Source organism: Carcharodon carcharias, chromosome 4, assembly GCF_017639515.1.
Source record: "Carcharodon carcharias isolate sCarCar2 chromosome 4, sCarCar2.pri, whole genome shotgun sequence".
Taxonomy (NCBI): Eukaryota; Metazoa; Chordata; class Chondrichthyes; order Lamniformes; family Lamnidae; genus Carcharodon; species Carcharodon carcharias.
In genome coordinates this window covers 187,357,058-187,378,551 of record NC_054470.1, presented here as the reverse complement: position 1 = coordinate 187,378,551, position 21,494 = coordinate 187,357,058, and the positions used below count along the sequence as shown (strand labels likewise).

Below are 21,494 nucleotides of genomic sequence, written 5' to 3'. Positions count from 1 at the left end.
TCTTGATCAACAACGGGTTAAAAGGGTATTGGGGGTAGGCATCAATGTGGGGTTGAGGTTACAATCAGATCAACCATGATCTAACTGAATGGCGGAGCAGGTTCAAAAGGCTGAATGGCTTACTCTTACTTCTAATTTATATGTTTGCATGACTGGGAGGATGGATTTAGACAAGGTGGGTCATGTGGAAAAAGACCAGGGCAAGCTTTGCTGGTCCAAATGACCCCTTCTTTTTCTCAAATGTCAGAGTTGACTTCCCAACCAACTAGCAGCCTTTTGTCCTGCGGTATAAATTGTTGTGATCATTTGAAATTTGACATTCTTGTGTATTCCTTGATGAGTGCAAGTTCTATTAATATCTGAATCTTTGAATACTAGTTAAAGCACAAACAGGTTGGTTTCCAAGCCCTGTCTGATCTCAGCGATGATAAAGAAGAGGGGGGAAAATTTTTCACTTGTGTATATTTATCCCTCCATCAACGTCATTAAAAGACAGGATCATCTGATCATCATCATGTTGCTGTTTGTGGGATCTTGCTGTGTGCAAGTTGACTACCGCATTTCCTACATTACAATGGTGGCTTCACTTCTAGAAGTACATTATTGGACGCAAAGAGCTTTGAGTCATCCGACATTCATGAACAGCACTTTATGAAAGCAGGCTTTTCTTTCTTTATAATTCAACTGTGTTTCTGAGATCACTAAATGTTGTTCCTTACCTTGGTCGGTGAAACATATACCACAATGCCTGTATCACTGGCCCTCAGCACTTTCTCCATACAGTAGTATGATGCATAGGTTTTCCCTGATGAGGTTGGGGCCACAATCACTGCAGATTCATTATTATCCACGGCATCTAGTAGCTCTCTCTGAAATTCGATCATAAAAATGTCTCAAACTTATTGCACCACATCTAGTATAAAACAATCTTCACAGCCTCCAGGTTGGTTGTCACAAGTAGAGAGGCAGCTTTCTTTTTAATACATGCTCAGTTTCCATTGTGTCAATTTATTGTGGGGTAGAGGGAAGAGAGTCTTTATTTAATGGGAGAAGGGGATAGGCATATTATGATTTTAAACACCTCTACCAAGCCTCCACTTAACCTTCTCTGCTCGAAACGGAGCAATCCCAATTTCTCCAATCTCTCCACATAACTGAAGTCTTTCATCCCTGGAACCATTCTAGTAAATCTCTTCTGCACCTGCTCTAAGGCCTTGACGTCCTTTCGAAAGTGTGGTATCCAAAGTTGGACACACTGCTCCAGCTGAGACAAAGGCAGTGTTTTATGAAGGTTTAGCATTATTTCCGATGAAAGACCTTTGAGCTGAAATACTGGGACGGATTTTCAATGTGGGGTTTGGGAACCAAACACCCAGATGAATTCCAGGGCCCCAGCCCCATGCCTGAACCTCTTAGCTCACGTGACACTATTTACAAATGCTAATGTGTTAATTAGGCGGGAGCTGGACTCGGTGTCTAATTAGCGACTCCCAGCACCTCCAGATGATGCACAGGAGCTACCTGCTTGGTGCCAGTAGCAAAGGCAGGTGGCAGCTATGTTGGGGATTGCCACTGTCTGGCAAAAGAGAGCAGACAGCTCATGAAAGGACCAGGAGGATAAGGAAGTACAAAGTTACTGCAGCACCAAGTCTAGGCACAGCAATCAACCTGATGCTAGTTGGTCCATCAGATTTTAATTAAGCACAAATGAAAACAAACTTCCATAGGAGCCCATCAGCTCTTATTTGTTCTTTCATATATTCTAGGTTTATTAATTGAACTTAAGTTCCACCATCAGCTGTGGTGGGATTAGAACCCATACTCCCAGGGCATTAGCCTGGGACTCTGGATTATTAGGCCAGTGAGATTACTATTGTCCCACTGTCCCTGCAATGTTATGTTGATTGTATTGTTAAGGTTAAGGATAAACAGGAAGGGCATTGATTAAGTATCTTGAGCACATATAAAAAAGGACCACCAGGGACTATCATCTCCTACTGATTTTTGTTTAACTTATTGATTTTGTTATATTTTTATATTAAATAGAGACTAGAAAAAATAACTTTGATGTTTTAAATTTTGTTGCAGTGCCCCACCAAGGGCTGTCAAGCCTTCCCATTTATTGATTTTTGTTTTACTAAAAGAGTATTAAAAAAAGAACTGCCCCCTTAAGAGGCTGTCAGTTTGTCAGTTTGTTTGTGCAAGAGAGTATAAAAAAGGGCTGCTGGGATGCTGGGAAGTTGGTGGATAGGAAGCAGAAATACATAATGCTGCATTCTGTGAACAAACTGACTATCAAGAAAAGGATTTCTGTCCAGTTTCCTACTTCACTGTCTGGCTTGGATCCATTTAACAATAGCTGTGCAGAGACTGCCCAGGATCACTGAAATCAGATTTCAAAATCTCTTTCCCAAATGTTCTGGCCCCTTTTTCGCCTTTTATGGGAGCTTAAAGGGCAGTTAAATGATGGTGGGCAGAATCATCCTAGATTTGCACTAAGTGCTGGCAGGTGATGGTGTTTTTTCACGCTGTACCATCCCAAACCGGCTGCATTACTTATGCATTCCCACATCCAATACAGATAGAGGATGAATGACCTCATCCATGCAGCCAGGGTAAGGCAACCATCTCATCGCTCTAAACTCACACACTCAAGCCCATCACACATTCACTGGCATCTCACTCACTGCCAGCTCGAGGGACATCACCACCCATTCTCACACACACACCCTCACATCTCCTCTGGAGACTGCCTCCTCAGCCCTCACCCTCTTGGGGCCAGGTGCACAGATCAACATGTGCCCTCACACACACACCGTGGGATACCACCACCCCCCACAACCTCTCCCCCCCACCCCCACACCCCCCCCCCCACCCCCCCCCCCCCCCCCCACCCCCCCACTTCCCCAGTACAGCCCTCATCCTGCAGTTTCTTCCCTTGCCTGAGGCCACTTCTGCCCCTTCCCCAAGTATGACCCAGCCCTGCAGCCATTGAAAAGCCACCCCCGCCTTATGGCTGATCTGGTAGGTAGAGACCTTCCCATGAGCCCCCCTAAAAGTGATGTGGTGCTGCCTGTGAAGCCTGGCACTGATGACTGCGAGTGCTGCCTGAAGCAAGGTAGGCAGACAATTGTAAACTGGTTTTACGATGTCATGAGACTGATTTCTGGCCAAATTTGCCACTCAGGCCACTGAATACGCCCGACGCCGACGAACACGGGCAAACCCCGGCAGGCGAGTGTGTTCCCGTTCTCTCATGCCACGTCGACCCTTTGAAACTTGGAAACTGTCCCTGAAGCGTCCAGATCCTGAGACAGCTTTTAACAGCAGGAGCCGACTGCCAACAAAAATGGTTGATGCTAAGATCTGAACTTACTTCCAGAACCGATTAGACGCTGTGACCAAAGAAACAAAAGCTGGAATTTTGGGACAATCCGTGAAAGTCCCGCGATCTCTGTGTTCCTCCCACCCCGGGGTCAGGGTTTTCTGCACCCATTGGCGTCAGGCATGTTCGGTGCCGTGAGCGGAGAATATGGCGCGATCGGCTTCACGACGGCGTGAAACCAGTTAGCGATTGTCCGCTCAGCCCACTGGTGGCGGGCTGAATTTCCCCGCCATCGGACATCGGGAACCTTTTTGTAACACCTCTGCATATCATTATTATGTCAGCCCCTCCAGAATCATCCCCCCCCTCCACCCCCCTACCACACTGGATCATCCATCCACGTTGGCGTGCATTCCCGCCAACATCTTTCACAACAGCCCATAAAAGGCGTGCGCTTGACGGTCTGCACTTTGAGGGGAGTACACAGTAAGCCTGTGCAGTGCTTGCTTGGGTCGCCTGTTGGACTTCAAGCTTGAGGAGTGTTAGGGGCGGTGGTCAAGGGCAGTCCTGCAGTCAAGGCGATTTGTCATGGGGTGGGTGCAAGGGCAGCCCTGCTATTGAATATAGCGCACAAGCATTTGGGCTGGGGGGGTAGGGTGTGCGAGGGAAGTGGCCACTCTTGGAATCACCTGGATGGATGGTCCCAGGGTGGGACAGCTGCTGATCCTCCTCCCTATGGGTGCCCGAGGGCCCCTGGCTGACTCCTTGAGGAGGAGGAGTAGCTGGATTGAGATTAAGCTGCCTGGCATCTCCCTCGCATACACGGCGTTGGATGCTAACTATGGCACCAGCGATGAATTTGAACCCACGCAGCAGCGCAGGAGCGAAGTCCTGAACCAAGATCTCCATGGCAGCTGCCATTCTACCAGTGCTGACCTCAGTGCGTTGACATGCCAGCGCTATCACCTCAACCATCGTGCCTTGCAATTTGTGGAGTGCAGCGGACATCCCTTCCTGGTGCTCCCAAGCTTGCCTTTGCAGCTCCAGAAACTGTGACATGACCGAGTCCAAAGGCTCATCACCTGATTCAGACTCAGCAAATATCTGGTCTCCAGCAGTCCCCTGACTACCCGACACCTGGGAAGTCCCTACTGTCACCTGCTGTGGATCAGACAGTGCGATCTGCTCACCAGATAATAATCCCGAGCCTATTCTAAAGCTAGATGCCACCGAGGTGTGTGTCTCTGTGCTGGTGGAGGGTGTGGGCGAGTGCTGTGACGGAACTTCAAGGAGGTAGCCTCTAGGTTCCTCTTCAGAGGTTTGTTTGGGGCTTGATTGAAGACCCTGGGTCATGGATTCTGTCAGCTGCTTCCCAGATGTCCCTGCGAAAGCAAGGGGAAATAATAAGTGCATGGCAGTGGCCTTTGGAAGAGGACACATCTCTCACAGCATGGTTGTCTGATGGATGTTGCACTGCTGGACCCTCACTTGGTAGAGCAGCGCCAATCTCACTGTCAGCGCAGGACCGGTCCCGGTCATCGCCGGCCAGCTGGATGGCTCTGCTTTCAAAGTCCATGAGGACCTTGATTTCAGGTATTCCTCCACCGGTCTGTGTCCTCTCCCTCTTGTTGTGTGCCAGCTTGTCCTGCATGATTAGAGATAGAGAAAACGTAAGCAGGACACCTGCCAGGCCAGATGATAACTATGCCTGGCCTGTGTGGGTGGTGGCTGGGCCCATGGACAGGATGAGGACAACGAAGGTGAGTGTGAGAGAGTGAATGGTGATGTCCCTCGAACCGGCAGCGGGTGAGGGCCCTGTGGGTGTGTGATGGGTTTGTGAGTGTGTGAGTTAGAGTGATGAGAAGAGTGACTTACCCTGGCAGAACAGAGGAGATCATTCATCCTCTTGTGGCACTGGGTGGCTGTCCCCTTTTGCGGGGCGTTGGCGCTGCCACCGCCTCCTAAAGCCTGGTTGGTCACGCTGCCGCCGGTCCTGCGGCGAGAGAGAGGGTGGCGGACATTCCGGCGACCCTCCATATATTCCAAAAGGCACTCCAGTCGCTGAACCTGGGGGCTGGTGTCATTTTGCCTTTTGTGGACATCTTCCCTGCAGTAGTCGTGGGCTGGAAGCTCTGAGATGTGTGCGTGCGGCTGGACTTTAAACATAGCGCCCGGCGTGATGAAGCCACGAGGTGATGGGGTGACTAAGAGCCCGCCCGCCTTGGAAAGGGCGTGCTTCCCAGGAATGCATAAATAAAGTGGCGGATTTAGGATGATTCAGCGTGAAAACGTCATTTTACCTGCTCACCACCGCGAACCTTAGTGCAAACCTGGAGCGATTCCACCCCTGGTCTCTTGAACATCCCCAATTTTAATTGCTCTGCCATTGGTGGATGGGCCTTCAGTTGCCTGGATCCTAAACTCTGGAATTCCCTCCCTAAACCCCTCTGCCTCCCTAACTCACTTTCCTCATTTAGGATGCTCCTTTAAAATCCACCTCTTTGTCCAAGGTTTTGATCGCCTGGCTTAATATCTTGTTATGTGCCTCCGTGTCAAATTTTGTTTTCTTAGCCTCTGTGAAGCACTATATTAAAGGTGCTATATAAATATACAAGGTGTTGTTGAAATGGGACCCATATTCAAACCCACGAAACAAGAATTCAGGCTTTTTCTTTCACCAAGAATGCCAACACTTAGAGTAAACCACTTAGCAATGCAATGGAGGCAAAAGATTTGGGAACTAGTTGTGAAAAAAAAAAAGCAAATGAGTGGGCCAGCATCCATTTTCTTAGCTCACCTCTGACAGGGCCTAAAGTCCTCCTCACCTGTTCAGCTCCCCGTGCTGTGCTTTCCTTATGCCTCCATCAAAACGGTTGAAAAACAACATTCCACAATGCGTTAAACATCTGCCCCCTTATATCCAGTACTTAGGGCTTTTGATATTTTCAATCAGAGAGCAATGGCCTAACTGTGTATCCCCCTCATCCTATTGACCGCTGTAAGTTACCTGCCAAGTATCCGGTATGAAATGTTGGACCCTCGGATCACGATCTTTCCTTTCCTCCCGGAATAGATAAGGACCCATATATTTCAGCTGGAATTGAGCTGCTCCTATACCGACTGGAAACTCGGGATCGTTCGTGAGTGCCCTTTTCATCCCTCCTTTCTGTGGTCAGATATTGTGAGGCAAGAGTTTATTTATATCTTGATTGGCAACCAGAAAATCATCATTTTTCTTTTTATTCTTTCCACGGGATGTGGGCCAGCCATCCCTAATTGCCCTTGAACTGAGAGGCCGTTTCAGAGGGCACCTAAGAGTCAACCACATTGTTATGAGTCTGGCGTCACATGTAGGCCAAACTGGGTGAGTATGGCAGATTTCCTTTCCTAAAGGAAATCAGTGAACCAGATGTGCTTTTATGCCAATAAGTGATAATGTGAATGAAACTATTAAAGAGATTTTCAATTCCAAATGTACTAATTAAATGAATTTAAATTCTACTGGCTGGTGAGGTTGTGGTGGGATTTGAATCCATGCCCCCAGAGCATTAGCTTGGGTCTTTAAATTACTAATCCAATGACGTACCACAACTTTCCCTTATAAGTGTTTATCACAGCTACACAGGCTTCGCAATAAACATCTTAATTAAAATAATTTTGCACGCACACTATTTATAAACCAGTTAATCCACCATAGTTAAAAGCGAAATACTGCGGATGCTGGAAATCTGAAACAAAAACAAAAATAGCTGGAAAAACTCAGCTGGTCTGACAGCATCTGCGGAGAGGAAGACAGAGTTAACGTTTCGAGCCTGTATGACTCTTCATCAGAACAGACTCGAAACATTAACTGTATTCCTCTCCGCAGATGCTGTCAGACCTGCTGAGCTTTTCCAGCTGTTTTTGTTCTTAATCCACCATAATGTTGATCAGAAGCAAAACTATAAAAAATTGTGTCTCTGTTGTTCAACTCTCATTAGTTCTGTAAAGTTTTTGATTATTTGTTTTAGGGCCTTTATTTTGGACATTGACAATTTCAGTTACTGAGAAAAGATAAACAACAGTTCAAAAGATGTAAGATCTTTTGTTCCTCAGTGGTGTAACTGAGGACTCTGAACATGAAAAGGCGTAAGTGGGAATAGAACAGAAATGAACAGTTTTTCTGGCCATGATCAAGGAAGATATATGCCTTTCTCCATCTCAGGATGTCCCAAAGAGTTTTACAGCCAATTAAATGCTTTAATGTGACAAATAACAATGAGACAATTACCGGATAATCAGTTTTACTGATATTGGAAATATAATCGCCGTTCCTTCACTGTCGCTGGGTCAAATTCCTGGAACTCTCTCCCTAACAGCATTATGGGTGTACCTACACCACATGGACCGCAGCGGTTCAAGAAGGTAGCTCACCACCACCTTCCCAAGGGCAACTAGGGATGGGCAATAAATGCTGGTCCAGCCAACGAAGCCCACATCCTGTAAATGAATTTTTTTAAAAAAAAGATAGAGGAATAAATATTGGCTAGGACAGCAAAAAAACGCGATGGGATCTTTTACTACTGTAGGCTGCCCGCAAGCATGACTCGGGTCCTGCTTTTTGCCACAACATCACCACTAATGCCCGCATTAAAATTAAGGCCCATGTCTCTGGATCATTAATCCAGGCCTCTCGCAATTACTGTTTCAGGAACATGACCTCTGCGCTCAAATACCCAGTCTTTAAAATAATGAAAAGTTTTGATGGGGCCACCACAGAATGAATGCTTCCATTTGTGGGGAAGAGCAAAAATAGAGACCATCAATACAAGATAGTCAGCAGGAAATCCGTAGGGAACTCAGAAGAAACCTATTTACCCAGAGAGTGGTTAAAATGTGGAACTCGCTACCACAGGGAGTAGTTGTGGTGAATCGGCTGAAGGGCATTTCAGGAGAAGCTAGATAGTATATGAAGGAGAAGCGAGCAGAGGGTTAATGCTGTAGAGTTAGATGGTGAAGGGTGTTAAGGAGGCTTGAGTGGAGCATAAATACCAGCATGGACAGGATGGGCTGAATGGCCTGTTTCTGTGCCATGTATTCTATGTAATTCTATGCAATAATTGGCAAAAGGACTGATGGGATAATAGAGGAGAATATTTTTATGCAGCCAGTTGTTCAGATCTGTGTTATCATTGTGAGGTTTCTAAGATTATTATGTTTTAGGATTGTTTCTTTTGGTTTGTAAGGTACAGTTTGGGACAGTTGCTTTAAATGTAGGGTAGATGAAAGGGGACATATGACCTACGCTGGTGTCTGCCTGACATTAAGCCTGTGTGGTTAAGTTGTTAGTTTGATTGTTTTATTGACAGAGAGCAAGGTATTTATGCTTGGAAACAATAACAGTAGTTTCTAGGTCTACACTGAGTAGACCCTGAGTCTCCTAAAGTCCCAGGAAGGTGTTATAGGTATTGAATTATAAGCAGTGGTGCTGTAAACTGTCTATTTACTTCCAAGGTGAAAGGAAGTTGGGATCAGGGCAGCTAGTTAACATTTTTACTTACATACTAAGTTAATGTGTTCCTGTTGCCATGGGCAAGAGGATAGAGGAAGCCATTTTGAGATCAGGTTACAGGCTTATCTATAACCTCAGGATTATCAGACAGGCAGACAACAGTTCTAGTTTGGTGTTGTGTGGTCTGTAGCAATCTAAGAGGTAGAGTGGACAAAAGACAGATGCAGCCAGGTCTTCACCTTAAGCAGAGAAAATGCTGACTATCGTTCACCATGGAGAATACAGGTGGGAGCTGGTGCTCCGACTGAAGACTGCTTTTGTGAAAAGGTAAAGAAGGCTGGAGTATTTGCTTGGCTTGAAGCTAGAGGAAGAAATCGACAGTGTAACCCTCTCGTGAAAGATAGCTCTAGGATTAGAAGGTACCCAGCTGGGAAAGTAAAAAGAAAGCAACCCAATGGAAACTGGGAGTAACTGTGAATTGTTTGTGATAGTGACAGTAATTCAGTGGAGGTCATGATGTGTGATAAGTAAGATGTAACTGTTTATTTCTATAGTTTACAGTATAAATTGCCTAGAAAGGAAAGTGTTTGGTCAATAGTGTTTTTATTAGTCATTTGTTCCAGTAAAAGTTTTAAACATGAAATATTGATGTGTTGTTCTTTCAGCTGTTAACTAGAAGTTCAAATTTATTTTTAAAAATTATTGGTCCCTACGCAGATCATAACATCTGGAATGCGGTGCCTGAAAGGTTGTTGGAAGCTGATTCAATAGTAACGATCAAAATAGAATTGGATAAACGCTTAAAGGAGTCAAAATTTGCAGTGCTATGGGGGAAAAGCAGGGGGAGTGGGACTAATTGGGTAGCTATTTCATAGAGCTTTCACAGGCAAGATGGATTTGAATGGTCTTCTTTGCTGCATCATTCTATGACTCTAATCCAACCTTAAGATACTTGGAATTTACCTGTTCTGCATCTATCATCTCCACAACTGTATCTCTTAGGTTCAGGAATCCCAGGTCTTTGAGGTAACGAGCCAATTTAATTAGTATTGGAGGGTTCAGCTGATCCTCGTGTTTGTCCAGAACATTTTGAATCCTTTGCATCAAAAACACTGCAATTTTCATGTCTCTTGGGGGTTCCACTGCTCAGAAAATTGAAGTTAGAAATTCATAGCATCAGCTCATTGTGCATTCATCAATCTTTCATTTTCCCTTTGCGTTTTTTCTGAAATAAATGATTTTTTTTATGCTCAGCTGAGGACTGCGCAGGTCAGTCGGGTGGTCCCGCCCACTCAAGGTGCCCAGTGTTTGCCAGAGTTGCTAACCCTCCAGGATTGCCCTCAAGTCTCCAGGCATTATAGATTAATCACAGGATACCTGCTGCAAGCCATGTCCAGGAGAAGAGCCATTAGGGTATGAAACAAAAATGGTGCCTTTTTCAAAATGTTTTCCTTTTAAACATCATGGTTTATTAGTTATAAGAAATATCATACATGGGAGTTAAAACTGTTGACCTGCTGTCAAAAATTACCCAGCCGGGTAATAATAGCTTGTGCTCTGATTGGTGTGGGCAGCAGTGCATAATGAGGATGGGCATGTTGGCCAACCAAAGGTGGGACAGGGTAGTTCTTTATTCATGGGATTTGGGTGTCGCTGACAAGGCCAGCATTTGCTACCCATCCCTAATTGCCTAGTGGCTTGCTAGGAGGGCAGTTAGGAGTCACCTACATTGCTGCAGGCATGGAGTCACATGGAGGCCAGACCAGGTAAGGATGGCAGATTTCCTTCCCCCTAAAGGGACATTAGTGAACCAGATGGGCCTTTGCAACCATCAATGATAGTTGTCATGGTCACTATTACTGAGGCTAGCTTTATATTGAATTTTAAATTCGGCCATGGTGGGATTTGAACCCATGTTCCCAGAGCACTAGGCCCGGCCTCTGGATTACTAGTCCACTGACATTGCCATCTCCCCAGTTGGAGGTAAAAGGTAATGGGCTGACTTTTACACTGGTGTAAAAGTTGGGGACGATCTGGACCAGCTCACCCGGCAGCCACTTAACGTCAGGCCATTAATTGGCTCGAGGCGGGCCTTCCACCTCCATTGGAGAAGAAATTGCATCTCAATGAGCTGCTGACCAACCGGAGGCCAATCCCAATGTCAGAGCCGGCACCCCCCATGTGGTCGGCAGCAAGACAACGTCACCCGGATTCGTGGGTTTGCTACCATGTGGTGCCACGAAATGAAGACAGGAAGAACTTGCATTCCTATAGCACCGTTCACAACCTCAGGATGTCCCAAAGTGTTTTACAGCCAATGAGTACTTGTGAAGCCTGGTCACATTGAAACCACGGCGGCCAATTTGCACACAGCAATACCCTGCAAACAGCAACAAGATAATCGCCAGATAATCCATTTTTTTTCCTACTGTTGATTGAGGAATAAGTATTGACCCGGCCATCTGGGGAGAGCTCCCCCTGTTCTCCTTCAAAATAGCGCTATGGGATACTTATTGTTCACCTGAGAGCGGACGGGGCCTCAGTTTAACATCTCATCCAAAAGGTGTCACCTCAGACAGTGGTGCACTCCCTTAGTGCTGCACTGGGAGTGTCAGGCTAAATTAAATGTTAATCTATTGTTTACTGTTGTTTAGTCGTTCTCGAAATGCAGTTGGTGGATGAGCATTTTTCTCTGTGCATTAAACATTTTTGCATGGTTAATTTTCATTGGCTAGTATTACCTTTTTTGCACAATCACACCATTTTGATCTAATTTATTTGCGTTCGCAACTCCCTTGACTGCCCATTGTCGATTCTCCTTGCTTCACCATAGGCTGTGGTGGATGGTTAAACTCTGGAATTCCCCCTTTTAAACCACTCTATATCAAATGTAAGTTGTTGTTATATTACCAGACCTGGCTGGAACAAACATGCCCTTAAATCCAAAGTGAGCACATCATTCCTACCTTTAGATCTACAGTGGTTGACCCAGGCTCTATAGCAATATTCAATCCCTGCCATCTCAGCAATAACTTTCACATTGGCACTGTTACAATTCTGCAGAAACTTCACCAGAGATTTCATTCCTTTGTCAATGTCCTGGCTCATTTCTTTCTTAATTGATTCTTGCAATGTGTTCCATGCTTCCCTGGCCTTTTTCTCCTCTTCCTCCATCCTCTTTTCCTCCTGTGTTTCAATGATCTTCTGATTTTGAGAGAGTTTACACAAGTAGGTTAGACAAAATATGAACATGGGTGAAACCACGACCGCTAATGTTTAATATATGTTCAGTACGGTGGGTCAGAAGCAAAATAAGTGACTAGCAAGCATACTCCAGAAGGACCGTAGAATTAGCTGAGGGTCAGATTGATTCAGGTCAGAAGCGAGAAGCGTAACAATTAGTCTCAGTAATTCTGGGTCAGGTAAGAAGTAATGAGGCATAGAAACTACTGCTGATCATTAACCTACTCTGTGGTTCTGTTTGTGTACGCATGAGCGGGTGTGTGTCTGTGCGTATCGGTGTACATGAGTGTGTGTGCATGTTTGTGTGTGTGCACACATGACTGTATGCATGAGTGTGTGAATAATTGTATGTGTGTGAGGGTGAGTGTGCACATGAGTGTGCATAAGTGGGTGTGTGTGCATGAGTGTGTATCTGTGTGCATTCATGAATGTGTGTGTGCACATGAGTGTGTGTTTGTGTGTAGATGTGTATGTGCTTTTTTTTTAATTCATTCATGGGATGTGAGTGTCGCTGGCCAGGCCAGCATTTATTGCCCATCCCCAATTGCCCTTCAGAAGTTGGTGGTGCCTTCTTGAACCATTGCAATTTCTGTGCTGTGGGAACAGCATAAGTGCTGTTAGGGAAGGAGTTCTGGGATGTTGACCCAGCGGCAGTGAAAGAACAGCGATAGATTTCCAAATCAGGATGGTGTGTGACTTGGAGGGGAACTTACAGGTGGTGGTGTTCCCATGTATCTGCTGCCCTTGTCCTTCTAGATGTTAGTGATCCTGGGTTTGAAAGCTGCTGTCTAAGGAGTCTTGGGTAGTTTCTTTTTATTATTCATTCATGGGATGTGGGCACGGCTGACTAGGCCAGCGTTTATTGCCCATCCCTAATTGCCCTTGTTCAGAGGGCATTTAAGAGTCAACCACATTGCTGTGGGTCTTAAGTCATGTGTAGGCCAGACCAGGTAAGGGCATTAGATTTACTTCCTTAAAGGGCATTCGTGAATCAGATGGGTTTTTTTCCTTATGACAATCAGTAATGGTTTCATGGTTTTAAATTTCACCCTTTGCCATGGGTGGAATCCAAACCCAGGTCCCAGAGCATTACCCTGGACCTCTGAAATATTAGTCAGTAACAATACCACTATGCCACCGCCTCCCACAGTGCATCTTGTAGATGGTACACACTGCTGCGAATGTGCATCGGTGGTGAAGGGAGTGAATGTGGATGGGGTGCCCATCAAGCAGGCTGCTTTGTCCTGGACAGTGTCGAGCTTCTTGAGTGTTGTGGGAGCTGCACTCATCCAGGCAAGTGGGGAGTATCCCATCACACTCCTGACTTGTGCCTTGTAGATGGTGGACAGGCTTTGGGGAGTCAGGAGGTGAGTTACTCACTGCAGAATTCCCAGCCTCTGGTCTGCTCATATAGCCACAGTGTTTATATGGCTAGCCCAGTTCAGTTTCTGGTCTACGGTAACCCCCAGGATGTTGATAGTGGAGGAACCTGTGATGGTAATGTCATTGAATGTCAAGGGGTGATGGTTGGATTGGCTCTTGTTGGAGATTGTTATTGCTTGGCACTTGTGTGGTGTGAATGTTACTTGACACTTGTCAGCTCAAGCCTGGATATAGTCCAGGTCTTGCTGCATTTGGACATGGGCTGCTTCAGTATCTGAGGAGTCACGAATGGTGCTGAACGTTGTTCAATCATCAGCGAACATCCCCACTTCTGACCTTATGATGGAAGGAAGGTCATTGATGAAGCAGCTGAAGATGGCTGGGCCAAGGACACTACCCTGAGGAACTCCTGCAGTGATGTCCTAGAGCTGAGATGATTGACCTCCAGCAACCACAACCATCTTCCTTTGTGCTCAGTATGACTCCAACCAGGGGAGAGTTTTTTCCCCCGATTCCCATTTACTCCAGTTTTACTGGGGCTCCTTGATGCCACACTCGGTCAAATGCGGCCTTGATGCCAAGGGCAGTCACCCTCACCTCACCCCGGGATTTCAGCTCTTTTGTTCACGTTTGAAACAAGGCTGTAATGAGGTCAGGAGCTGAGTGATCCTGGTGGAACCCAAACTGAGCATCAGTGAGCAGGTTACTGCTAAGGAAGTGCCACTTGATAGCCCTTCCATTACTTTACTGGTGATTGAGAGTAGACTGATGGGCTGGTAAGTGGCCGGGTTGGATTTGTCCTGCTTTTTGTGCACAGGACATACCTGGGCAATTTTCCACATAGCTGAGTAGATGCCAGTGTTGTAGCTGTACTGGAACAGCTTGGCTAGGGGCAGGGCAAGTTCTGGAGAACAAGTCTTCAGTACTATTGCCAGAATATTGTCAGGGCCCAAAGCCTTTGCTGTATCCAGAGCCATCAGCCATTTTCTGATGTCACATGGAGCGAATCAAGTTGGCTGAAGACTGGCATCTGTGATACTGGGGACTTCCGGAGCAGGCCGAGATGGATCACCCATTCGGCACTCCTGGCTGAAGATTGTTGTGAATGCTTCAGCCTTATCTTTTGCGCTGACATGCTGGACTCCCCCATCATTGAGGATGGGGATAGACATTCGTGAAGACTCCTCATCCAATGATCTGTTTAATTGTCCACCACCCTTCACAACTGGATGTGGCAGGACTACAGAGCTTAGATCTGATCTATTGGTTGTGGAATAACTTAGCTCTGTCTTTCGCTTGCTGCTTATGCTGTTGGCATGCAAGTAGTCCTGTGTTATAGTTTCACCAGGTTCAAACCTCATTTTTAGGTATTCTTTGTGCTTCTCCTGGCATGCCCTCCTACACTCTTCTTTAAACCAGGGTTGATCCCCTGGCTTGATGGTAATGTTAGAGTGGGGGATATGCTGGGCCATGAGGTTACAGATTGTGTTCGAGTACAATTCTGCTGCTGCTGTTGGCCCAGAGCACCTCATGGTTGCCCAGTCTTGAGTTGCTACATCTGTTCAAAATCTATCCCATTTAGCACAGTGGTAGTGTCACACAACATGATAGAGGGTATCCTCAATGTGAACACCGGACTTCATCTCCACAGCGGCTGTGTGCTGGTCACTCCTACCAATACTGTCATGGACAGAGGCATCTGTGGCAGGCAGGGTGGTGAGGATGAGGTCAATTATATTTTTCCCTCTTGTTGGTTCCCTCATAGCTACTGCAGACCCAATTTGGTAGTTATGTCCTTTAGGACTCAGCCAGCTCGGTCAGTAGTGGTGCTACCGAGCCACTCTTGGTGATGGACTTTGAAGGCCCCCACCCAGAGTACATTCTGCACCCTTGCCACCCTCAGTGCCTTCTCCAAGTGGTGTTCAAGATGAATTTGTTACAGTGTCTGTGTGAGTGTGTGTGTCTGCGTGAGTGTGTGTGTCTGCGTGAGTGTGTAAGTCTGCGTGATTGTGTGTGTCTGTGTGTGTGTCAACAAAGTCGCCTGCTGCCCAGCAAAGTCCCGGCGAGGAATCAACGTCTTTCAGGAAGAAAGGGGGTCAAAGGGAAAATTATCATGCAGAAGAAATTAAGAGGTAGAAACAGGTGTTTGACTTACTGCTGATTTCTTGCTGTTGCCCTTTCCTGGGCCTGCTTGATGCTTTGCTGGGTTATTGGTGACTATTATTATTGCAGCCTTTTCTTCCAGGGATTCTGCATAAAGTCTCTCGAAGACGACGTGCATTTGCTTCTGGCGTAACAGTTTTGTCCTTTCCTTTGGATCTTTGGAGAATATTGACATAAATAATAAGTGATTGAGTGCAAAAGTGAGTCAAATCAATGGCCACGCTTGATTTCTCATTGAGCAGAGTTTTTTTTTATTCACTCACAGGATGTGGCCTTCTCTGGCTGGGCCAGCACTAATTGCTCATCCCTAGTTGTCCTTGAGAAGGTGGTGGTGAGCTGACCACTGCAGTCCATGTAGTGTAGGTACACCGACAGTGCTATTAGGGAGGGAGTTCCAGGATTTTGACCCAGTGACAGTGAAGGAAAGGCAATATATTGTGGAGTATACACAGGAGGTCTAACAGCTTCAGTGAAGAGAAGACTGGGTACCCATGAGGTGCTGTATGCCACCAGCAGCAGCAGAATTGTACTCGAACACAATCTATAACCTCATGGTCTGGCATGTCCCCCAATCTACCATTACCATCAAGCCAGGGGATCAACCCTGGTTCAATGAAGAGTGCAGGAGGACATGCCAGGAGCAGCACTAAAATTGAGGTGTCAATCTGGTGAAGCCACAACAGAGGACTTCTTGTGTGCCAAACAGCATAATCAGCAGGTGATAGACAGAGCTAAGCGATCCCACAACCGACGGATCAGATATAAGATCTGCAGTCCTGCCACATCCAGTCTTATGTTGCAATAAGGTCGCCTCTCATTCTCCTAAACTCCAATGAGTACAGGCCCAACCTACTCAACCTCTTCTCATAAGAAACTTTCTCCATACCTGGGATCAACCTAGTGAGCATTCTCTGGACTGCCTCCAATGTCAGTATATCTTTCCTTAGATAAAGGGACCAAAATTGTTCACAATATTCTAGGTGTGGTCTTACTAGTGCCTTGTATAGTTTTAGCAAGACTTCCTTATTTTTTTACTCCATTCCCTTTGAAATAAAGGCCAACATCCCATTTGCCTTCCCTATTACCTGTTGAACTTGTACGTTAGCTTTTTGGGATTCATGCACCAAGGACTCCCAAATCCCTCTGGGCTGCAGCCTTCTGCAGTCTTTCTCCATGTAAATAATATTCAGCTCCTCTATTCTTCCTGCCAAAGTGCATAAATTTAAAATAATGGAAGATTTTGATGGAGTGGATACAGAGAGAGTGCTTCCTCTTGTGGCAAACAGTGTAACTAGAGGCCATCAATATGAGATAGTCACCAAGAAATCCAATGGGGAATTTAGAAGAAACCTCTTCACCTGAAGAGTTAGAAGTGTGGTACTCACTATCTCATGGAGTGGTCGAAGTAAATAATATGGATGCATTTAAAGAGAGGGAGGGAGAAGGGAATCGAGGGTTACAACAGTAGATTTAGATGACGAAAGATGGGAGGAGGCTCGAGTGGAGCATAAACACTGGCACGGACTGGTTAGACTGCTTAGACCGAATGGCCTGTTTCTGTGCTGTATATCCTAAGTAACCCTAGGAGGTATATTTTTATATAAGGCCTGTCTTTCGCAGCTTCCTGGTTCATATTTTCACTTATCTGCAGTTTGTACTTTGTACACCGCACCTCCAACCTCGCGTGCAATCTTCGCTTATCTCCATTTGAAAAGTTTGAATTTTGTAAGAGATCTTTAGTTTACAATATCTGTTTGCGAAGGCACAAATCAGATTTGTCTCACAATGTAATTTTACAGCTTATTCCAGGTTAATGGATTTGGCAGAAGCAGTGAACACGAGTTTAATCTGAGAGAGTAGGAATAGACTGGATATGAGGTGAATTGTCTTTTCTCAGAGTAGTGAGGCTCTGGAATGCAAAACAGCTGGTGTGGTAGATACTGACTCTCCGAATACTTTTAGAGGGAAACGGACACGTTCCTGCCAAGGACAGAAATCACATAAAACAGAATGTAAGTGTCTTTATAAATCTTTGTAATCCCTGGTTATTGTGACCTCCTTGGCTGGTTTCAGTGATCCAAAGGGGAGATCGGAGAGGAATTTCCAGAATATATTTGCCCCTTGTTGGCCCTGGCCTCTTCTCTTTATCACTGACTGCAAATTTTAAATGGGTTGCGAATAAAATTGCCAGTGTAGAAAACAGAAACAAAAAGCAAAATTGTGGAGTATACACAGTAGGTCTAACAGCTTCAGTGAAGAGAAGACTGGGTATCCATGAGGTGCTGTGGGCCATCAGCAGCAGCAGAATTGTACTCAAACACAATCTGTAACTTCATGGTCAGGCATGTCCCCCACTCTACCATTACCATCAAGCCAGGGGGTCAACCCTGGTTCAATGAAGAGTGCAGGAGGGCATGCCAGGAGCAGCACTAAAATTGAGGTGTCAATCTGGTGAAGCTATAACACAGGACTTCTTGCATGCCAAACAGCATAATCAGCAAGTGATAGACAGAGCCAAGCGATCCCACAACCGACGTATCAGATCTAAGCTCTGCAATCCTACCACATCCAGTCGTGAATGGTGGTGGAGAATTAAACGACTCACTGTAGGAGGAGCCTCCCCAATTGTCCACATCCTCAATGATGGAGAGGCCCAGCACATCAGTGCAAAAGATAAGGCTGAAGCATTTGCTACAATCTTCACCCAGAAATGCCGAGTGGATGATCCATCTCGGCCTCCTCCGGAGGTCCCCAGCATCACAGATGCCAGTCTTCAGCCAATTCGATTCACTCCACATGATATCAAAAAATGGCTGAAGGCACTAGATATTGCAATACTGACAATATTCCGGCAATGGTACTGAAGACTTGTGCTCCAGGACTTGCCAGGCCTCTAACTAAGCTGTTCCAGTGCAGCTACAACACTGGCATCTACCCGGCTATGTATGACCTGTACACAAAAAGCAGGACAAATCCAACCCAGCCAATTAAGGTGCCATCAGTAAAGTAATGGAAGGGGTCATCAACAGTGCTAGCAAGTGGCATTTGCTTAGCAATAACCTGCTCACTGAGGCCCAGTTTGGGTTCCACCAGGGACACTCAGGTCCTGACTTCATTACAACCTTGGTTCAAACATGGACAAAAGAGCTGAACTCCCAAGGTGAGGTGAGAGTGACTGCCCTTGACATCAAGACTGTATTTGACGGTGTGGCATCAAGGAGCCCGAGCAAAATTGAAGTCAATGGGAATCAAGGAAAACTTTCCATTGGTTGGAGTCATACTGAGCACAAAGGAAGATGGTTGTGGTTGTTGGTCAGTCATCTCAGCTCCACTACATTACTGCAGGAGTTCCTCAGGGTACTGTCCTCACCCAACCATCTTCAGCTGCTTCATCAATGACCTTCCTTCCATCATAAGGTCAGAAGTGGGGATGTTTGCTGATGATTGCACAATGTTCAACACCATTCGCGACTCCTCAGATACTGAAGCAGCCTATGTCCAAATGCAGCAAGACCTGGACAATACCCAGGCTTGGACTGACAAGTGGCAAGTATCATTCTCAACACACAAGCGTTAGGCAATGATCATCTCCAACAAGAAAAAATCGAACCATCGCCCCTTGATGTTCAATGGTATTACAATCACTGAATCCCCCACTATCAACATCCTGGGGGTTACCACTGATCAGAAACTGAACTGGACTAGCCATATAAATACTGTGGCTACAAGAGCAGATCAGAGGCTAGGGATCGTGCAACGAGTAAACCACCTCCTGACTCCTCAAAGCCTGTCCACCATCTACAAGGCACAAGTCAGGAGTGTGATGGAATAGTCCCCACTTGCCTGGATGAGTGCAGCTCCCACAACACTCAAGAAGCTTGATACTATCCAGGACAAAGCAGCCCGCTTGATTGGCACCACATCCACAAACATTCAGTCCCTCCACCACTGATGCACAGTAGCAGCAGTGTGTACCATCTACAAGATGCACTGCAGAGATTCATCAAGGCCCCTTCAACAGCACCTTCCAAACCCACAACTACTCCAATCTAGAAGGGCAAGGGCAGCAGATAGATGGGAAAACCACCACCTGGAAGTTCCCTTCCAAGTTACTCACCATCCTGACTTGGAAATATATCGCCGATCCTTCACTGTCACTGGGTCAAAATCCTAGAACTCCCTTCCTAACAGCATTGTGAGTGCACCTACACCACATGGACTGCAGCGGTTCAAGAAAACAGCTCACCACCATCTTCTCAAAAGCAACTATGGATTGGCAATAAATGCTGGCCCAGCCAACGAAGCCCTCATCCCATGAATGAATTTTTTAAAAATCAGAGTTTATTGGAGAGCACTGTAGCTGCCCAAACCAATGCAGCTCTTGCAAGGCTGTAACTTATCCAATTGAGTCTTACTCAAAAGCGTGCTCCTCCTTCGCAATTTGGCTATTTGCAAGATTTCGCAGTAATGTAACCCCTGCAAACAGTGGGACTTTACTGTATATATATCTACATGCACATATATAAATCAAGCAGACTATTTTACCTTTTGTAGTTATACTCATTTCCTTCAAACTCTCAAACTGGCTTTCTACAATCAGTCTTCTGGAATGCCAATGTAAGACCTCATCAAACTCTTTCAGCTTAAGTAGTGATTCAAGTGCAGGGTCCTCACTAAGGGCACAGAAACGGGATTGGTTAATAAGGGTCGAAACACGAGACACCATGTCATCAGTCAGTGAGGTGTTTTCTATACCTGCTGAGTTGTGGCAATTGTTCTAGCAAATCTCCAACAAATTCTTCAGCTAAGGCCGACGTCATTGGCATCAAACCAATGGTTGGAATTTCCTGCATGGGCGTATCTGTAAGGGAAAAAAAATCCAGAGTTGCAGTTCAGCCTTGAGATCCACTCCCCATACCTCAGAGTTCTGAGTCTTAAAGTCATCCTGAAATCAGTATACTCCAATCCATCACTGCCAATTGGGTGGTGCGGCTCCCCAGGTTGCAGCCTAAATGAGGCTCTTGCAATGAGTTAGCGTGGGTTTAAATAATCTGTATCAAAAGAACAGCAATCATTTTATCTACTGAGGCTCACAGGCTGAGCACTTTACAGTAACAGGAAAAGGGTAAGGAATGATGACAAGGGAGGGAGACTTAATATAAAGAATGGGGGGAAAAGGCTGGGGAACAGGGAGGAGGATGAGGAATTGGGAACATGGTCAAACTTGGCTCGGGGTTGAATCTTGTATATTGTTCGCAGAGCAGAAACAGACCACATGGCTCAACTAGACTATATCAGTGTTTATGCTGAGCCACTTCACATCCCACTCGACCCAACCCTTTCATAGCACAGGCCGAGTATCCTTTACCCAAAACCCCTGGGGCCGAGTGCATTTTGTTGTTTGGATATTTTTGGTTTTCAGATTTGTGGATACCTGGCCAGCATTAAGGAGCTGAAGAACAGGTTTTGTGTTACTTAGTGGTCCGTTAAACAGTTTGTGGAGCAAGGGAAAGCAGCCTCTGGCAGACCAGATTCGGCACGCATACCTGTACTTCCAAAGACTTGCTGATTTCATTTGGATCGGATATTGGCATTTGCCCGAGGGGCAGCATTTTCTTGGTTGAACAGTTGCCCTGATAAGGTTTACAGGTCAGAGGCAAAAGCTCTCACAGCAGCTGGACACAAGGTAAGGCAAACAACTAGGTTTTCCACGCTAAAGGTCAGGGGTCGATGAGGTTAATGCCTGCTTGGGTCACAGACTTGCTGCACAAAAAAACATTCAGTTTTTGAGTGTGTTTGGTTTTTGGCTGAGTGACCTGTACCCCTATGATACTTACTCCCTCGTGTGTTTATCCAGTTCCCAGTTAAATTAAGCTATCTTATTTCGCT

The 21,494-nt window shown here is 45.9% G+C and overlaps 1 protein-coding gene across 2 annotated transcripts in view; it reads right to left on the bottom strand.

The window, feature by feature from the left end:
- The window catches only part of LOC121277497 (probable ATP-dependent RNA helicase DDX60), a 257,982-nt gene that overhangs the window by 69,313 nt on the left and 167,175 nt on the right, over positions 1-21,494 (bottom strand). For both annotated transcript variants that reach the window (XM_041187050.1, XM_041187051.1), the window contains exons 10-16: positions 20,361-20,466; positions 20,151-20,278; positions 15,598-15,761; positions 11,783-12,020; positions 9,780-9,958; positions 6,333-6,491; positions 720-869 (exon numbers count right to left, since the gene is read on the bottom strand). In XM_041187050.1, the coding sequence (XP_041042984.1) occupies positions 720-869; positions 6,333-6,491; positions 9,780-9,958; positions 11,783-12,020; positions 15,598-15,761; positions 20,151-20,278; positions 20,361-20,466 (1,124 nt within the window). The remainder of the gene's footprint in view (positions 1-719; positions 870-6,332; positions 6,492-9,779; positions 9,959-11,782; positions 12,021-15,597; positions 15,762-20,150; positions 20,279-20,360; positions 20,467-21,494) is intronic.